This window comes from Panthera leo, chromosome E1 (genome assembly GCF_018350215.1).
Source record: "Panthera leo isolate Ple1 chromosome E1, P.leo_Ple1_pat1.1, whole genome shotgun sequence".
NCBI classification, from domain to species: Eukaryota; Metazoa; Chordata; class Mammalia; order Carnivora; family Felidae; genus Panthera; species Panthera leo.
In genome coordinates this window covers 50,397,924-50,418,830 of record NC_056692.1, presented here as the reverse complement: position 1 = coordinate 50,418,830, position 20,907 = coordinate 50,397,924, and the positions used below count along the sequence as shown (strand labels likewise).

At 41.7% G+C, this 20,907-nt stretch overlaps 1 protein-coding gene across 1 annotated transcript in view; it reads right to left on the bottom strand.

Moving 5' to 3' along the window:
* Nucleotides 1–20,907, bottom strand: part of MAP2K6 (mitogen-activated protein kinase kinase 6) — a 121,237-nt gene that overhangs the window by 23,882 nt on the left and 76,448 nt on the right. The window contains exons 2-10 of the mRNA XM_042915089.1: nt 20,184–20,250; nt 11,024–11,072; nt 10,084–10,197; nt 8,118–8,237; nt 6,677–6,793; nt 5,966–6,017; nt 3,330–3,457; nt 2,330–2,407; nt 583–722 (exon numbers count right to left, since the gene is read on the bottom strand). Of these exons, the coding sequence (XP_042771023.1) occupies nt 583–722; nt 2,330–2,407; nt 3,330–3,457; nt 5,966–6,017; nt 6,677–6,793; nt 8,118–8,237; nt 10,084–10,197; nt 11,024–11,072; nt 20,184–20,250 (865 nt within the window). The remainder of the gene's footprint in view (nt 1–582; nt 723–2,329; nt 2,408–3,329; nt 3,458–5,965; nt 6,018–6,676; nt 6,794–8,117; nt 8,238–10,083; nt 10,198–11,023; nt 11,073–20,183; nt 20,251–20,907) is intronic.

Genomic DNA, 20,907 nt, shown 5'->3' with positions numbered 1-20,907 from the left:
TATAGGTAACTAAGTCACACTCTCCAACTCTCTACTGCCTGCTCATCCAAAGTAATTCTTTGCATCTAATCTACTCCCCAGCTCTAATCCTCCAATGGTCTGGCCACTGTTCTCTTAACACTCTAATCAACCTCAAATAGCCTATAGCTCTCATAAAGGAGTTTCTCACTTTTGTGACAGGAAGCATGCTATGTTTTCTGCTTGGAATACCTTTCCCTTCCCTACTTCCCTCACCCCTTGGAAAATCCCTCACGTCGTCTTCAGCTCACGATCTATCTCCTCCCGAAACTCCATCCTAATGCCTTTCCTCTGAGTTCCCCAAATACCCTATGCAGATCTCCACCCCTGGACGTGCCATATTGAACCACAAGTACTGACTGATGAGACTCCACTACTTGGCTCTGACTCCAATGAGGGCGGGGACTGGGACAAAGGCATCTTTGTTTCTCCAGCATCAAGGGCACACTCCATAAATGCTTTGGGAATGAAATGCATGCAGAATGGATTAAAACCAATGGAGGAAGTCCATGAGAAGTCCTCTTTGTCCTTAACACCGGCGTTTGGCAGATGGGGCTCTCTTACCACTGTGAGGTAAAGTCAACAAACTCTTCGGTGAACTTGTCTCCCGGGAGCTGTGGTGAGGGCTCCTCTACCACCTGTTTGAGCTGTTGGAAGGGAGTTCCCCAAGAGTCATAGGGAAACCGAAGGATCGCCAACTCAATCTAGAGGGGAGAGAAAGACAAGGGGACAACAGCTTACACAGAGCTACTTTAGGGAATCCGCTGTGTCCTGACCCAGAAGAGCCAGCAGGAACTCCAAAGGTGAAGTTCAAGCAAAATTGGGGGAGAAATAAACTAACAACATGTTCTCTATTTGTCCCCAATTCCTAGCACTAGGGATTGTCAAACGTGATGTTACTAGAGGCAGCCGATGAAGCCTATTTATCACTGGGTCCTCCCCAAAAGCCACCGTGACACTTAATAAAATTGCAAGCCAGCAGTATTAAACTTTGGGATGTAAAGCAACCAGGTTTTCCAATGTTTGGTCTGAAATGGAATCCTCGCCCTGAGACCTTGGCGGAGTGTACATCTGCTGCCATCTGCAGGCCCCTTGCTGGAATGGAGAAGAAACAAAACAAAACAAAACAAAACCCTGGGACCAAATGACGGATCTTTTTTTGGATTTGAGTAAGGCCACTTTGCCATGACAAGACTATCACGTGTCTTCTGGGCAGGGATGTGAAATAACTCACAGGATTTAATCAGCTGCTGTGCCTGGAAAGGAGCCAGGCCCACAGTGGATAATTCCAGACCTTGGTGATACACTGAAAATTTATGACCACCAATGTCACAAACAAAGCACTAATTGTATAACTTTAGGACTGCGCCTAAGGAGATTATCCTGTGTGTTACTATGCCCTTTGGCTATATATGACCCCACTGGCCAAGACTTCTATCATAATCCTATTCTGGAAAGCACAGCCTATGTCCTGGGTGACTCAGCTCTGTCAGGCTCCACATACATTAGCACTCATTGAGAAGCTTGAGCCCCGATTAAAATAATTTAATTTTCAATATTTTTTTAATGTTTATTTATTAATTTTGGGGAGAGAGAGAGAGTGCAAGGAGGGGAGGGGCAGAAAGCGAGAAAGAGAGAGAAGCCAAAGCCGGCTCCGCACTGTCAGCACAGAGCCCGACGCAGGGCTCGAACTCACAAACCGCGAGATGTGTCCTGAGCCGAAATCAAGACTCGGATGCTTAACCGAATGAGCCCCCCAGGTGCCCCCAAATAATTTAATTTTAACGTTTATTTATTTTTGAGACAGAGAGAGACAGAGCATGAATAGGGGAGGGTCAGAGAGAGAGGGAGACACAGAATCCAAAGCAGGCTCCAGGCTCCAAGCTGTCAGCACACAGCCCGACGCGGGGCTCGAACTCACGGACCGTGAGATCATGACCCGAGCCGAAGTCGGACGCTTAACTGACTGAGCCACCCAGGCGCCCCTAATTTTAAACTAGAAGGAAAACTACGAGCAGCTGTAGTCAGGATTCATTGTACAGATGAGGATAATAAGACTGTTCATGTGACTCCATCGGTTACTCAAGGGCATATGACCCGTTAGAGGTGGAATAAAGACTGGGTTCGCTTAATCCCAGGGCGGTATTTCTACGACACCACACTGCAGACAACCATCACTTAGAACCTCCTGCTATCTCAGGCCGAAAGCAGAGGTTTCTGGACCCACACTTAGGGCATTTGCCTTCCGGTCTCAGAACCCACCCCATTTCAGCTTCATGCCCAGAACCTCACAGACCAGTGCGATCATTACCATTGTGATGCCCAGACTCCAAATGTCAGACTTCACACTATATCCCTTCTGATTGAGCTCTGGGTTTATTCTTTCGGGCTGGAAAGGAGACGGGAAAAGACAAATGAGATGACATTCTTAGCTCCACAAAGTCTCTAGGGGTGGGGGTGTCACCAGCTGCCAAGTGAGTTGTTTTAAACTTGTTAACCTGCCTCCCAGGCCAAGAAGACTCACTACTGCAAAAAATATTGACGCCTCCGTGGGATTTTTTCCGCCTTCTACAGGAGTCTGTTCCCGGAGGCAATAATGGAGCAAAGTCCCCCCCAATTCAAAACTAATTTCAATTTCGCCTTAAGAAGAAATAGGAGGTACACATTATGAAGCTACTCTGCCAGTCTAGAATTTTCCTTGTGAAAAACACCAACATTCCAGAACTCAATACTAAGAATGCGCAAGCGTCCCTGAGAGACTCCCTGAGATCAGCTCAGCACTGATGGGAAGGTTTTCAATCCCAAGGGCAAACTTATTTCCAAATAGAACACAGAAGCCCCTTCATGTTAAAGGGGGTCCCGAGGTCTCTGCCCATGGCAACGAATCTTCACGGCCATGAGGTTCTCTCAGGACTAACCTCCTTGTCTGGTTGGGGTAACTTAAATTCTGTTCACTCTTCTGTCCCCAACAAACAAGATAACACCCGTCCCCGCAACACAGTATGAAAAATCTGTGTGGGCTGTATGGATTTTACTTACATGTTTTTCTTTTTCCAAGTGATATACCTCTTTTACTTGCTTTTTATTAAAAAATAATAGTACGTAGGAAGCAAATAACTAAGGATTACAGACAGAAAATATTTAAGAAAAAAATAAGACGGAGACTATTTCTTGCACCGTAAGCACATTTCCATTTTCCCTCTGTGGCCATCCATTTCCTTTTTCCTGGCGTGGTTTGCTTGTGTCTGTGTTCCCAGATTGCAGGCCCCCTCCCCCCACCCCCCGCCTCCCCCACCAGCTGGCATACTTACGGCCATGTAGGGTTTGCATCCTGCATCAATAGTTTTAGCGACAGAGTCTACAAGGTAGCCACTGATTCCAAAATCGCACATCTTTACTTGGCCCAGAGTGTTGATCAGCACGTTGGAAGGCTTGACGTCTAAAAGCAAGAACCAGGAGCCCATGATCCCAGCCTGCTTTGAAGATCCATGTGTCTACCACCAGGGGGCCTGAAATCTCCATTCCCCCTCACCTTCCCTTCCCTCTGAGGCCCAACACAAAAGTCAACAGCCATCCCTGACTCACGTCGTAGACCTTCCTGCTTTCAACTTTTCTATTTCATGTTTTGTCCCTCTCGTAGGATTGCGAATCCATCGATGGAAAGGGCTGTTGCCTCTCTCTATTGCCCCCATACACGTAGTAAAAACTTAAAAAGCTATTAGTGAATCAAATGCCCAGTTCCTTGGGCATAGTCTCTATTATGCAAAATGAGTAAGTTCCAGAAATCGGCTGTACTACATTGACCCTGTAACAAACAGTACTGTATGGCACACTTAAAATTTGCCATGAGTGTAGGTCTCATGTTAAATGTTCTTGTGACAACAAAATAATTTTTTTAAAGCCCGGCTCATCATGACCTATTGCACATTAAGAGTAGGAGTAAGGGGCGCCTGGGTGGCTCAGTTGGTTGAGCGGCCGACTTCGGCTCAGGTCATGATCTCATGGTCGGTGAGTTCGAGCCCCGCGTCGGGCTCTGTGCTGACAGCTCAGAGCCTGAAGCCTGCTTCGGATTCTGTCTCCCTCTCTCTCTGCCCCTCCCCTGCTCATGGTCTGTCTCTCTCTGTCTCAAAAATAAATAAAAACATTTAAAAAAAAAAAGAGTAGGAGTAAACAGACCACAGAATGAAAAGGCAGACTGCGATAAAATGATATATCAAATCTGATCAAAGCAACCAGTTTTTTTTTTTAATTTTTTTTAACGTTTATTTATTTTTGAGACAGTGAGACAGAGCATGAACGGGTGAGGGTCAGAGAGAGGGAGACACAGAATCTGAAACAGGCTCCAGGCTCTGAGCTGTCAGCACAGAGCCCGACGCGGGGCTCAAACTCACGGACCGCGAGATCATGACCTGAGCCGAAGTCGGCCGCTTAACTGACTGAGCCACCCAGGCGCCCCCAAAGCAACCAGTTTTGATGGAAGCCTCTGCAAGGGGCTTGTCAGAGGTCACATAGTGTAAACTCATCAGAAATCCAGAAATTTCAGACCACAAAACATACCCCCAAATAGATTACCGTTATCTCTGGATAACGGACTTAGAAATTACGGTCAACTTTTTTCCTTTGCGATGCTTTTCACAAAGCACACGTAATCAACAGAGTTATTCTAAAAACATTAAAAATTATCCTTTATAATGTTTTCCCTTACACTGAACAGTGGACATGCACATTTTATTATTTTTTATACTTCACTTACACATTTTTAATTCAAACGAAATACTTCCTAATTTTGAAATAAATCCTTAAAAATTAAGTTTCCTGTTTGTGGGTAATCCACATTCTTCTGTCCATCTGGATTCTTGCCCACTTGCTCCTCCTCCTCCTCTTCCTTCCTATTTTTCCAATTTCTAAAAGTAACAATTACTGATAGTAATAACAGCAATAACGGGCACTCTCTGTAAGGCATTTGGCATCACTTTCAGACTCAGAGAGTGTAAGAATTACCAAACCCCACTACCCTACTAGCTATCCATACTTTCCATTAATTTTTCCTCAGATTTGGTTGAGTGCATCTTCAAAGTAGCTTTCTTTGACTAGAGTCACCTGGTGCTAATCATTTCCTTGCTTTGTATTCTACCTAGACTGCTTCCATATTTGGCACTCTTATATTTGCAATGTGGTTTATTTTCTCCATGCATTTGTTGTATATTTGTCTTATTTCCCTATCAAGAATCCCTTTATGGAATTTTAATAAGAATATGTTTTGTTCTCAGATACCTCTTGGGGTATCTACTATAGTGCTGCATAAATGGTAGAAGAAGGAGTATAAGTGATAAACGGATACATGAAAGATGAACGATTGATACACGGGTGGATGGATGGATGGATGGGTGGGTGGATGGATGGATGGATGAAAGACGGCAGGCCAATCAATCAGAAGGAAAAAAGAGGAGGTAGCGGAAGAAGAGACAAATCTACCAACGTTTTCACTTTATCCTGCCTCCTGTTGTCTGAAACAGCTGTGCTTTATACCAGAACTCTTCCAACTTTAAGGTGTACAAAAATTACCTGGGGATCTTGTTAAAAATGGAGATTCAGGTGGTCTTGGGACCCATGATTCTGCTTTTCTAACAAGCTCCCAGGTGCCAGCCAATACGAGATGCATTTTTATCCTTTTCTCCAAAATTCTCAGTAGGGTAATCCCAGAGCTGTGTCTGGTAGCAGGTGTTTTATATTCAATTTAGGTGTAATAAAAAGCCCATGTCTTCGCATGTCCTCAGACAAGATAAAAAGCGGCTACTTATCTGATTTGCTATTCATCTGGGAAGGAAAACCCCTCAGTTCTATTGCCTAACTCAATTCCACTTCCATCCATTGGGGGAAGAACAATCTGGGTGAAAGAAATAGATTTCATAAAAGGAACAGCTAAAGCAACACCATGGATGCTTACCTCGATGAATGACAGAGAGCTTACTGTGTAAATGTTCTAACGCCTTTACAATCTGCAAGAGAAACACAAGATCGATTTTTCTCCATCACTGGAAAGAAACTGAATGTTAAGTGTACCCAGGTTTATTATCCCTGGCTTAACGTCATAAGGTGAGGTATTTTCTCAAATAGTGATGGCCCTATCCAGGAAAACACAGAGGAAGCTACACTAATTGGACTCCACCCACCAGAGAGGACCGGATCTCACAGCGTCTCCCTCCTCTAACTGGTATTTCATTTGGTCTCCAACATTTTTTCTCTCCACCCTCATGAGCCATTAAGAGAGCAACCTTTTTTTTCCATTTCATTTTCTTCTGCTTCCTTCTATGCCCTATTAGCCCTAAGAAAATATTTAAAAATCTACAAGTGAAAATCAAAATAAACTAGTATCAGGATATAGCCACCAGGAACGTGGTCACAGCAGATGAATCCGCTGCTTAGAGACATTTTAACTGAGAGTTTACCAAACCAAGTCAGTGGTAGAATCTTCTACATGGTGCCCAGAAAGAAAACAATTCATTCACTCATCCACAGATGTACTCGTGCATTCAACAGACATGAATCGGAGGGAAGTTCTAGTCCAGCTGGCGTTTCTTCATACTAGGGAATCGGGGACACCTAAGGTCTAGACTTCTCACATTCTCCTTGTAAGTAGGGTTCATGATGTACTCACAGAAACTGCTATTTTCCCTAAGATGTCCTCTGGAATTGTTTGGCCTTTGTCAATCACTTGTTTGTAGAATTTATCTAGCGACGTATCCATGAGTTCCATGCAAATCCAAACATCACCCTGGAGACCGATCGGTTCAGAGACGGTTAGTAAGGAGAGAAAAGGAAAAAAAGAGGAAACAGTTAACACCTGTCAGGAAGAACTCTTTTTTTTTTTTTTAACTCGAGTTTTTGGAGGAAATGGACGATTTCCCTCCCAGACCTCAAAGGAACTTACAAGGAAGCAAGTCTGTTTCCAAAGAGTCAACTAGCAGATTGCCAAGCAGGAATTACATACCATCACCCACTCCTTGATAGACACTAGGACCTAAATACCAAGAGCCACACCAGTTATGGAACGAACAACTTAAGAGAATAAAAGGCACACGACAGGGAATATGGCCAATGATATTATAATAGTGTTGTATGGTAACAGATGGTGGCTGCACTTATGATAAGCACAGCATAATGCACAGAGAGGTTGAATCATTCTGCTGTACGCGCGAAACTAATGTGACATAGCGTGTCAACTCAGATTTTTTAAAAACCTTTTAAATAAACACATACATCAGTACTAATAGCCACAAACAGTAGATTCCCAGAAATATAAGCCTTTATTGTTACTGCCCTGTAGGAACTTAGGTCTCCATGCCTGCTCCATGTCTGATCTCCCACACGGAGCGCTGGCAAGAATCGAAAAGCTGGTCAGAAGAGTGAGTTGAAGCATCACAATCCGTGTCATGGTAAAATAAAAGCAAAGGTAAAGCCAAGAGATACGCTTAAGCCTCGAGGGTACATAGACAGGCTAAATAAAGCTTATCCACTGGACAAAAGACTAGAACATATCAGATTTTACAAAATCTATCTAAATTAGCCTATAGACAATTGATACAGACCACTCTGCCACAATAAACCAAAACAGAAAGGAGAAAGGGAGCCTCAGCATCTTCAAAAGGGCTAAACACATTTAAAAATACTATGATTTCAAGCCAACTTTGTGGTGGGGCATTGTCATCATTGCACAAATACAAAACTGTCTATAGAAGACATGCCAGGGCGCCTTGTGGCTCAGTCGGTTACGCTCAGACTCTTGATTTCGGCTCAGGTTCTGATCTCATGGTTCGTGAGATCGAGCCCACGTGGGGCTCTCGCGGAAGGAGTCTGCTTGGGGTTCTCTCTCTCTCCCTCTCTCTCTCTGTCTCTCTGCCCCTCCCACACTCATGTGCACGTGCTCTCTCTCCCTCTAACCAAATAAATAAACCTTAAAAAAAAAAAAAAAAAAAGAAGAAGAAGAAGATGCGTCAAACAAGAAAGAGGACCATGACCATACGTCACGTTGATGTAATTAGAGAAACTTCCTTTTAAGTTACTGTTCTCTTCAGATTTTGAATTGACGGATCACCTACCTCCCGGAAGAGTGCACCATAAAAGGTGACTGTGAAAGGACAGTCCACTGTCCTCATGGAAATATCCAAATCCATCAGTAGCCTTTTCTGCTCCTGGCTATTTACTGTGGCCCGGATCCGCTGAATGGAAACGCATGGAAAAATTTATGATTACTGCTCTGAGGATGAGTCAGTTAATAAGGCAGGGACCTTAAGGAGTCCCATCCTGAAAATACTACAAAATTCACAGCACAAGTTCTAGCAATGACCTTTCAAGTATTTGTCCTAGTGATGAGTTATTTGTAACAAATGAGAAATATGGAAGACTTTCACTGGATTTCCTGAAAAATCCCAAGCCCTCTGACAATATATTTTGGAAAACGTGCAAACGTTGGGGAGTGTATTTCCAAGTCACAAGAACAGTCTGCTTCATTATGTTATGTATGTTCAGTTCAGAGACCACAGTATCCATTACTTTGTGGCTGATTTGGGATCCCACAAAAAAACCCCAAAGGCCCTCTTTGGGAACAAGTAAGAATATTTGGATTAAGTAGCAACTGTGAAAGAACTGACAGAGCTATCGGAAATGGACAGAATCAAACAGAAATGGAGAAAATGTTCATTCCTATCCCAGCGCTTCTGAGAGAAGAGAAATCTGTCACGTCAGTAAATGTAGCCTTAAAGAAGCACGATTTTGCTATTAAATGAGCATAAAGATACAATGTTACTAGGCTTCCAGGGTGCCTGGATGGCTCAGTCGGTTGAGCATCCGACTTTGGCTTGGGTCATGATCTCGCACCTCGTGAGTTCAAGCCCTGCATCAAGCTCTGTGCTGACAGCTCAGAGCCTGGAGGCTGCTTCAGATTCAGTGTCTCCCTCTCTCTGTCCCTCCCCCACTCATGCTCTGTCTCTGTCTCTCAAAAATAAATACACATTAAAAAAAATTTTTTAAAGATATAGCGTCACTAGGCTTTCACATTTTTTTGCCTAATTAGCAAAAAGTCTGCAGAAGAACAAATTGAAAAATCTACAAGGTAAGGGAAAGGTATCTCCATTCTCCAAAAACAAAGGGATCCAAGTCGTCTGACCATCCGCTTTCCTAACAATGGTCCAAATCCATGAACTCATGGAGAGAGGGTAGTTCTCCAAAGCCCCTCAAGAAATATGCAGTGATTCTAAGTTTCTTTTTACAGCTCAAAAATGATGCAAATTCACTCAAGATACATTTTACTCTCCTATTTTCCACAAATGGAGACAATGCTGGTTTCCTGATTTTTCAGGGATCATTCTTCAAAAACAACAGAATATAGAATAAAAAAGACTTTTGAGACATAACAACCAAACGCAATTTGTGAACTTTTATTTGGATTTGGATTTCAACAACCACCAGGCAAAGAAAACCAAACAACTTTGAGATGATCAAGGCAATTTTAATTTGGAGCTGTTATTCCATGCCATTAAAGAAGTACTGTTCATTCTTTTAAGCGTGATGATGACACGGTGGTTACATAAAAAAATTAAAAGGAGGGGGTCAGATTTATCAGTTAAAAAAACTGGGGCACCCGGGTGGCTCAGTCGGTTGAGCGTCCGACTTCGGCTCAGGTCATGATCTCACAGTCCGTGAGTTCGAGCTCCGTGTCGGGCTCTGTGCTGACAGCTCAGAACTTGGAGCCCGCTTCGGATTCTGCGTCCCCCTCTCTCTCTGCCCCTCCCCTGCTCGCACTCTGTCTCTCTCTCTCTCAAAAATAAATACACATAAAAAAATTAAAAAACAAAACAACAACAACAAAAACCAACTAGTAGATGTAACTCATACCCAGGAAGCCTTTTCCACACATTTGGCGGTCACTAGGGTTCCCTACAATTAATATTCCTTGTTTTACTCCATTGAAGATTGTTTTGCTTCTATGAAAGGAATTGATCTGGAACTGAGATGGACGAACATATACACCACAGACAGAAAACGTTTGGGGACCATCGACTCTACCTTCACCGCCATGATCTGCCCGCTGGGCACGTGTCGCATCTTCTCCACGACCCCGTACGCACCTCGCCCCAGTTCCATTATTGGTTCCAGATCATCTGCCTTCACCTCAAAGTTCTACAAGAGAGAAAAGGAATACTGCAGTAGTAAACAAAGAAATAAAGGACACAGTCTCTTTCGTCCTCTCTCTGGCTTCTCCCAACATTCTATGGGTTATTTCTGGCCCACAGGCTTCTTGTCTAGAAGCTTATCCAGGCAGCCATTGAATGCAAGATGCGCCATGGGAAGTTTAGACTCTCACGGTGTGCCACCTGCTGGTCCCGGGCAGCACAGAGATCCAGCTCCAACTCAGCTTCCAAATTGCTCAGTTTGCGGGTCTCCTGGTGGCTCAGTCGGTTGAGCGTCTGACTTCGGCTCGGGTCATGGTCTCGCGGTCTGTGAGTTCGAGCCCTGTGTCGGACTCTGTGCTGACAGCTCGGAGCCTGGAGCCTGCTTTGGATTCTGTGTCTCCCTCTCTCTCTGCCCCTCCCCCTGCTCATGCTCTATCTCTCTCTCTGTCAAAAATAAATAAACATTAGAAAAAAATTTTTTTTCAACTTGCTCGGTTTGAGCTGTCTACACTGTGCTTCCTTAGCTCTGCCCCCTTCATCACATGTGTCACCCATTTGCTGACTGATGGCAATGAGATCTACCCTTGGACTTGAAGGAATGTGTCCCAAAGCAAATCATCTACTCTCCTCAAACACCTTCCATCAGGACCTCACCAGCCTGATTTCAATAAGGCATTCAAAATAGCAAGAGCACATATCACATCTGCTTAAACTCAAACTTTTTGACCCATCTCTTTATGGCATGTAATGGAAAATAAACTTTTCAATGGCCAGTCAGAAAGCATATATGGAAAACGGTCAAGATATTAACTGGCACACATGATTTTTCTTACCTGATTTCCAATAGAAATGCAAGCTTTGGAGTCTAAGTCTCGAGGTGGCCTAAGAAAGAAAAGGGGTAAAGAAAAACCATGAAATATTTAGTCAAATATGCCCTTCTCAAATCACATACAACTGGAGAGATGTTTTTTTTCTGCAGGATTAAAGTGGAAGTTCATCAGTATAATTAGGCAGCACAAAAGTGTTAGTAGTGTGGGATTTGGAATAAAATAAAATTTGGGTTTAAATGACTTAATCTCTTTGAGCTTCTATTTCTTCTTTAACATGGCCGGCATATAGTAAATATCCAATAAATATGATCTTGGTGTAAATAGTTATACAAATAACCATACTATTCTAGTAAGTCCCAAACTTCTTCTTTCATCCGAAAACACCAATGTGCCCAATTACTCCACCACATTTTCCCACAATTGTTTTCTTTTAAGTTTATTTATTTATTTTGAGAGAGAGAGAGAGAGAGAGAAAAGAGGGAACACGCACAAGAGCAGGGTAGGGGTAGAGAGAGAGGGGGACAGAGGATCCAAAGTGGGCTCTGTGCTGACAGCAGAGGGCTTGATGTGGCGCTCCATCTCATGAACCATTAGATCGTGACCTGAGCCAAGGTCCGATGCTTAACCAACTGAGGCACACGGGCGCCCCTCCCACAATTGTTTTAAAAAAACAATAATTAGCCTATGGTTATGTTAACTCACCATAATAATTCCAAATCTATCTAGTCCCCACATTTACAGATGGAAAAAACATCCAGAGAGGCTGATGTGACTTGTCCAAGGTCACAACTAACCCAGTGACTTGCCCAAGGTCACAACTAACCCAGGTCTCCTGGTTTGTGATCAGAATACTTTCTGTTCTATCAGGCTGTCTAATCCGGTTGTGATATTTCTTCCATACATAGTGCACGTGCAACCCAGGGGTCATCTCAGAAGCCAGAGGTTGGCTGATTTTGTGTCTCCATAGAGAAAGCACACAGTCCCCTCATGGGTATGTATTTCTACTACATCAATACTACCTGGATTGATATCAATCCACTCAAGAGAAGGATGTTTGGCCTTGGCCTTGCCACTAATTAGGAGCCGCGAAAAGCATTTTCTTGAAATAAATGCACCCAAAGCATCACTAGAAAAAGACAAAAGGATCCCAGTGCTGGCAGAATCAAGGGTGACCAAAGAGAACCAGGTCCTCCTGAGGGGACATTCCATGCCAGAACTCTGCCTCTACAAAAATACAAGAAAAAATAGAAGACAGGGAAGATGAAAGGAAAGGAGAGAAGAATCCTCGTGTGTTATAATCCTACCCCATGTGCTGAAACTAAATAAAAAAAAAAAAAAAAAAAAAAAAAAAACAAGAAAAAGAATATAAACACAGGTATAAACATAAATTTTAAGTTTTAATGGCAAGCCCTCCCTCACCTCAAAATCCCTTTGAAATACATAGAATACCTAAAATAAAGTTTTTCTATACTAACTTAAAACCAGGGAGTAGGAGGAAGAGATTGAGAGGAAAACACACACAACCACACGCACACACACGTACACACACACACCAGTGATGTTTTATAGATCTTGTGTTTATGAGCAGGGAAATTTTCTTCAGAAATACGTTCCAGAGGATTAAGTCTCTAAAAATCTGATTTCTCATTCTTAAAATTTCCAAAACTGTTTCTTTCACGATCAATAGTTTGTACTAATTGCAATGCAATTCTGAAATAAAGACAGATATTACTTGAAACATGACTAACATAAACAGTAAAAAACCTTTTGCAATTGTTCAGGACCCTTCCTTTTAAAAAGTATGAAGCAACTGGGGCACCTGGGTGGCTGAGTGGTTAAGTGTCCGACTTCAGCTCAGGTCATGATCTCGTGGTTTGTGAGTATGAGCCCTGAGTCAGGTTCTGAGCTGACAGCTCAGAGCCCGGAGCCTGCTTTGGATTCTGTGTCTCCCTTTCTCTCTGCCCCTCCCCAACTTGATTGCTCGCTTGCTCTCTCTCTCTCTCTCTCTCAAAAATAAACACTAAAGAAAAGGTATGAAGCAACAGAAATGTCACTGGTCATTTGGGGCTACCTCCATTTTCTTGCATGAGGGCATTGGGTAAGACCCCTTCCAGCTCTGGTGTCCCAGTATCCATGTAGAGTTTTGCAAATTACAGCCCGTGGCCCAGCTAATAATTTTTTTCAAGTTTAAAAAGTTGTGGAAAAACAATTTATGAAGAATATCCAACAGAGGCCACTGTGGCCCGAGTAGCCTGAAATATTTACTATCTGGACTTTCACAAAAAAAAAAAAAAAAAAAAAAAAAAAAGTGTACAGACTCAAGTGTTATACTAACCTAGCATTATACCTCTACCTAATAGGAAGAGGTCATGCCATTTTCCAGAATGAGAGAAAAATGGAACCCAGAAAAGCTCAGTGGTTTGCTAAAGCCATACAGCCTAACAGAGCTGAAAATAAAACTCATGTCACTTGAATCTGTCTTGACCTAAAGAACCAGGTGAAGTGCTTTACCTACATCTCATTTAATACCTTAAACACACACACACACACACACACACACACACACACACACACACACACTCCTATGAGTATCATTACTCCAATGGTCCAGATGAGAAACCATCTGGTTCAGAGTTTAACTAACTTGCTCCCAAGTGGTAAAGCCATGATTTCAATCCAAGTTTAATTGAATCCAAGGAACTTACTCTCAACACCCAGGTCCCCTCTAATGAAAATGATCAATCCACCCGAGCCTGAGGCCTTTGGACTCATCAAGTCTGCCAAAAGCATCAAACGATGCAGCCAAGACTGACAGCTCATATTAGATTAGTTGACACCGTGTTCTGTCCAGACTGGGCATATTATTAGTCTGCCTGGGGCACTGAGTCTCTGCAGGAGGTTAAACTGTGGGTGTATGTTCTCCATTGCTTATTCAATATTTTAGACCTGTGGGGACAGAAGCAAGCTTATTACAAAATTCCCTCCCTGGAAGGCCAAAGGTACTCCAACGGTCACCTAGTATTAGCTTTTATAGGAACAACAAGCTTCGGCATATTATAGTGATTATTTATTTGTAATTCTAAGTAATAAGTAATCAGTTTACTGGGTGTTATGACAATTATTATTCGTCTATTGGGCCAGAGACTATGCTAGACCCTTTATTATTTTTTAAATGTTTATTTATTTATTTTGAAGGGGGGATACTGAGAGAATCCCAAACAGGATCTGCACCCACAGCACAGAGCCCAATGTGGGGCTCAATCCCATGAACCACAAGATCAGGACTGACCTGAGCTGAAATCAAGAGTCAGACACTTAATCGAATGAGCCATCCAGGCACCCATGTGCTAGACCCTTTATATAAAATATCTTCTTTAATTTACACAACTCTTAGAGGGACTATTATCTCTACCTTAATGGGAAGAGTTGACATCAAAACAGACTAAATAACTTCCCGTCATTCAAAGACATGGTGAAATTAGAACCCAGAGCCTCACTCTAACGTCTTCTCAACTGCGAGAGTAAAAGATCCTGCCTCTTGTTTCACTAGCCACAGACTATCTGGCCACACTCTCTACCAGTCCGACATGTGGCTAAGAGCATATACTTGAAAGTCAGAGAATCCTGACTTTGCACACCAGCTCTTCCACTTAATAATAACTATTAATAATTATTAAGTGGGGGCACCTGGGTGGCTCAGTCGGTTAGGCATCTGACTCTTGATTTCGGCTCAGGTCATGGTCTCATGGGTTCGTGGGTTCAAGCCCCGCATTGGGCTCTGTACAGACAGCATGGAGCCTGCTTGGGATTTTCTCTCTCCCTCTCTCTGCCCCTCCTCCACTCACTCTCTCTCTCTCTCTCTCTCTACCTCTCAAAATAAATAAAAACATTTTAAATAATTATGTAGCGGATTAGTAATAATAACAGCAACAACACTTGGAGCAGCCTTCTTTGAGAAATCCCAAGGGAAAAGGCTAGACACTTAATAGAGGTTATGACGCCTAAACCTCACAGCAATCACATCATTATTTATTCTCATCTTTCAGAAGAAGAAACTAAGCCTCCGTCGAGTTAGATAACTTGCCTAAGGTATTCATTCAACTAGTGAAATGTAGATCTCAAAGACGAACACGGGCCAACTTACTCGAGCCGGAACTCTTACCCATGAAGTGATACTCAACTGTTTTGAGCAAGGCACCTGACCTCGTACAGGTCTGTTTTCTCAGTAAGAGTAACAGTAACGGCCTCCTGAGCTTCTTGGGAGGTTAACTGGAATAATACTCACTAGCATCAAATCAATTCAGAATTAGCCGCTGCCAGTCCACTAAGGGGACAGCTCAGAGACCTGAGCCAAAGACACACTGGCATCACTTACTCAAAGAAAGAGCTCCAGCAGAGGGACCACACACATGGAACTAGGAAGAATGGAGCTCTGTCCCAGGATATTTATTTTTGTGTAGTACTGCAGAAGAAGGCAGGGTATAAATGGTAAAAGTCACCAAGCCAAGCTCAAAAACTTGCCAAGAAAAACACAAAATGTGGAAGCTACTTCTTTAGGAGTACAAATTTAAGCATTAGTATTAAAATAATAATAATAACAATCATAATAATAATAATAGGCTCTCCATGAGCTGGAGTGGTATTGTCTACAATAATAAAATGATACTCTTGGCTTTACACAGTGAAAAAGAAAATCATATTCAAAGTTTATTCTACCACATGAGGGAAAGAACACAGAAATAGTGTAGCATTACGTAGGCTTTCATTCACTTGTTTATACCAAGGAAGGATTTATGATGGCTTTCAAAAATTCATAAAATGCAGAAAATTAATATCAGTTAGAAACTAATGAAGACTAAAAATGTGAAGGGAAGGAATGTAAGAGAATTGAGAGGGTGATATAAAAATGTATTACCAAAGAAGATAATAAAAATAAGGGCAGAAATCAGTAAAATTGAGAAGCCAAAAATAAAAAAAAATTTTTTAAAAGTTGGTTCTTAAAAAAACAAACAAACAATAGTATTGATACACCTCTAGCAAGACTGAAACATTTAACAAGAGAGGACACACAAATTACCAATCTTGGGAAAAAAACAGGGGATATCACAATATATCCTGTAGCCATTCAAAGAATAATCTAGAAGTACTATGAACAACTTTTATAAACTCAACAACTTAGAAGAAATGAACCAATTCCTTGAAAACCACCAATGACCAAAACTTAGCCATGATGAAACAGGTCATCTGAATAGTCCTATAACTACTACAGAAACTGAATTTGTATTTTAAAAGCTCCAGAAAAAGAAATATTTTGGCTAATTTTGTTTCATAGACTTTATGTGTCTACCAGAAAAAAAAGAAGAAGAAGAAACTCTTACCAATTCATTTTATGAGGCCAATACTACCTTAATATCAAAACCAGAAAATAATAGCACACACCAAAACAAAACAAAACAAAAACAAAACAAAACAAAACAAACAAAACTCAAAACAACCCACCACAGACCAACATCTCTCATGAACTTAGACACAAAACTTCTCAACAAAATCTCAGCAGATTGAGTCCCACAGTGTATAAAAAAAATAATGTACCCATAAACCAAGTGGAATTTATTTGGGGTATGCAAAACTAGTTCAATATTTAAATATCAATCACAATGTAATCCACATCAACAGTACAAAGAAGAAAAATCTATGATCATGCCAAGTGATGCAGAGAAAAGCACTTAACAAAATTCAAAGCACATTAACAATAAAAACCTTTGGTACCCTACAACTAAAGAAGAACTTTTCAAACCTCAATCTACAAAACCTACCATCCTGCTTAATGGTTAAAGACTGGTTGCTTTCTCCTTAAGAACAAAGCATGGTTGCCTGCTCTCATCAATCTTAAGTGACACAGCATGGGACATTCTTGCCACTGAAACAAAGCAAAACAGTAATAATAATAATCTTAATCAAAGTTTTAAAAATACAGCTTGCAAAGGAAGAAAGGAAACTGTCTCTATTTTCAGAAGGCATGATCGTCTCCATTGAAAGTTCTAAAGTATCAACAAAAATGCAAAATAACAATAATAATAATAATAATAATAATAATCTACGAAAACTCAAAGAACAATTAAGTGAATTCAGTATGGTCGCAGGATAGAATATCAACACAGAAAAATCTATTGCATTTCTATATACTGATTCCTAACAAGTGGAAACCAAAATTTTAAATGAAGTTATCATTTATAATTGCTCTCCACGAAATGAAATACTTGGGTATAAATGTTAACAAACCCTAATGCAGGAATGCCTGGGTGGCTCAGTAAGTTAAAGTTCTGACTCTTGATTTCAGCTCAGGTCATGATCTCACAGTTTGTGAGTTCGAGCCCCTCACTGGGCTCTGCACAGATGGAATGAAGCCTGCTTGGGACTCTCTCCCTCCTTCTCTCTCTGCCCCTCCCCTGCTCGTTCTCTCTCTCCAAAGAAATAAATAAATATTAAAAAAAAAAACCTGATGTAGAGAATAGGTATAATGAAACTATAAAATACTGATGAAAAGAAATCAAAGAAAATCTAGATACTTGCAAAATCTACCAGGCTCATGGATTAGGAGATTCAAGTTAGTAAAGATGTCCATTGTCTCTAAATTGATCTATATGTTAAACACAATTTCTACCAAAATCTCAGCAAGTTTATTTGTAGACACAGACAAGCTGATCTAAAACTAATATGGAAAAAATAAAATAAAAAAATAAAACTAATATGGAAACAGAAAAGCACTAGAATAGCCAAAATTATTTTGAAAAACAAGAACAAAGTGTGAAGCAAAGTGTTCTTAAAATTGTCACCAAAAGCATGATCCCTAAGAAGAAAAATTGCTAGACTGGATTTCATCAAAATGAAAGAATGAAGAGACAAATTATAGATTGGGAGAAAATGCTTTTGAATCACATACCTGACAAACTCTTTATGTCTAGAATATAGAAAGAACTCTCAAAATTCAACATTAAAAAAGCAAGCTAATTAAGGAATAAGAAAAGATGTGCACAGACACTTCACCACTAAAGATACATGGATGAAAAACAAACACCTAAAAATACTCAGCACCATTCACCATTAGAGAAACGAAAATCAGAACTGCAATGATGTATCACTATACATCTATCATAATGGCAAAAATGGAAAATAGTGTTAATGTTGGCAGGGACGCAGAGAAACTGGATTATTCATAAACTGCTAACAATGTAAAATGGTACAATCATCCAGAAAGTACTTTGGAAGTTGTTTCAGAGCTAAAAACAGACTTACCATATGACCCAGCAATTGTACTATTGGACACAGGTCCCATGGAAATGAAGACTTATTTTCAAGCAGGAACTTGTTTTTATCATTGACAGCCCCAAACTGGAAACTACCCATATCTCCTTCAAAGGCTAAAGCGTTAAACATAGTGTGGCATATCCATACCATTGAAGGGGGTCAGCAATAACAAGGAATGAATTATTGATACAGGCAACAACTTGAATGAACCTCAAGGAAACTATGCCGAATGGAAAAGCCAACCTCGAACAGGAGGAGATGCATGATGCCATTTATGTAACAACCATGGAACAACAAAATGGAAATGGGGAGCAGATTAGTGGTTGTCAGAGATTTGGGCTGCGGGTTAGAGGTGGGCATGGCTCTAAGGGAATGACGCCAAAGAATCTTACAGTGTTGATATAGTTGAGTATCTTGCTTATGGCTGTGGTTACATAAGTCTACAGATATGGTAAAACTGCATAGAGCTACACACACACACACACACACACGAGTACGTGCAGTACTGGTGAAATCTCAGTAAGTTCTATGATTTGCACCAATGCCACTTTGTTTTGATATTGTGTTGTTGGGGGGGGGGGGACACAAACTAGGGGAAGAGTCCATGGGACTTCCCTGTACATTTCTGTATAATATCCTGTGAATCTACAATAATTTCACGATGAAAAGTTCTAAAAGTGTATCACGTAGAGTCCAATACAGATAGTACAGGGAAACAATATATTTGACTCTAAACTCTCTAGAAACCAATCAGAGGGGAAAAGTTATTAATTACACAGGTCTTAGGTCCAGAGGAAAAAACAAAAACAAAAAGACCAAAAGAACTAACCTCAATAGCAGATACGGAAGGAACCTTATCCTGTAGAGCCTCACGAAAGGAATCGTGCAACGTGAGCTTGACCCTTGAACTATGGTGTAGAACCCTGATGACAAGCCCTCCACTCCGCTCTGCACTTAGGAGATTCTTCAGTGGAATGCAATGGCAATGGCCTCGACAAAGTCTTACGGTAGACATGATCATTTTTACCAGCACATTCCAACACCAGGAGGTGCACTTACTGATAGGATGGGTCATGGTTAAGTCCAAAACCCTTTTGAAAGGGAGGCACCTTTGTAGAGATGAGCAAAGGCCTTGCAAACTCAAGCTTCAATTGGGATGGCCTTTCTTTATGCTTGCTCTGCCCCTCCAATACTCCTGTTACGACTTTTTTCCTTGCAATTTCCATTCCTCCCAAGCAGATGCTTTATAAGCTGGTCATACTTCCAGCGGGACAGGGGGGTACTCTCACTCCCCCACAGAGTGAAAAAGAAATTAAGAGGGAGAGAACGGGAGAGGGTAGCCTGCTTCACCAGGACTCGAGCTCACTTAGGGATCTGGGCCAAAGCCTCTGCTAATTAAAAAAAAATGCTCCTGTGCCTCATTTTGCCCTCTATTTATATGGGATGGGATTTAGGTGTCAGGATGCTGAGTCCTTACCAAATTCCTTCTTTCCATCTCAACTCATGTTTTACAGTAGTGGCTTTACACAGGGATTCGCTTGTTGGCCCAAGCCTATAGGGAAAAGGCAGAAAGTCCATGTCCAGGAACCTTTCATAAGACTCCATCTGCCAAATGACTTTGTGACACTCAATTTTCTGCCAACCGGTAATGTGAGACACTGAGTTCAAAGTGACCCATTCGATATAGACTGACGGACCTATTCCAGGTCCATGGCTTTCCCCTTTAAAGGGCTCTTCTTTCTAACAATGCTTTCCATAGTCGAGGCATTGCGCACCAGTCCAGAAATGAAACCCTATTCCCAGGAAATCTGTAAAGTGGAGTGTTTGAATTAAGACGATGATCTTGCCAACTTACGTGGAACTGGTCTGAGGTTGTTCAAATGCTTCTTTTGGAATTTTAAGGCCAGGGTTTCGCTTCCTGCCTATGGGGGAAAGACATAAGGATAAGGTTAAGGTCTAAATGACAGCATGAGAGTGGGGACAGAGACTGCAGCAAAGGAAAAGGGCTAGCCTGGGAATGTGTTGCTCTCATCTCCCCATTCAGAACCCCACTTCCCACCCGGGAAGCCTGTGAGTGACAAGCACCCAAGCCCCAGGCAGACCACAGCTTCCCAAATGCTCTGTGGTCGTGGATGAAGTTTTTCGCCACTTACGGGTGAAAATATCCTTATTAGAATGCTAATTCTCTTTACCCAGGAAGACCTGCCCTTTCCTCCCTGCTGAGAGGTGGTCATTCTGAGTTCTTCATTCTTTCTCGTACACAACGATGATGATGGTAGATGGTGTCGAATACAAATTTTTTCCCCTTTAATGTCAGTCAAATGTAGTCACCCTCGTCTCAGCATCTTACAACTTTCTAATTTAATCTGTAAACATCTGATAGAGTCAAGTCTGGAGGTAAAATAAACAATACTTTCCCACGCTTCTGTCCTGCCCATTTCTCAACCACCTGCCATATAAGCTGAAACGCCTAAAAGACGGAGAGAGTATTTATTTACATTTACCCTGTTCCAAAAAGGAAGAAGGATAATAGATGGGCTCATGCAAAGAGGTTATCGCCTCTTTGGGGGCCAGATGGG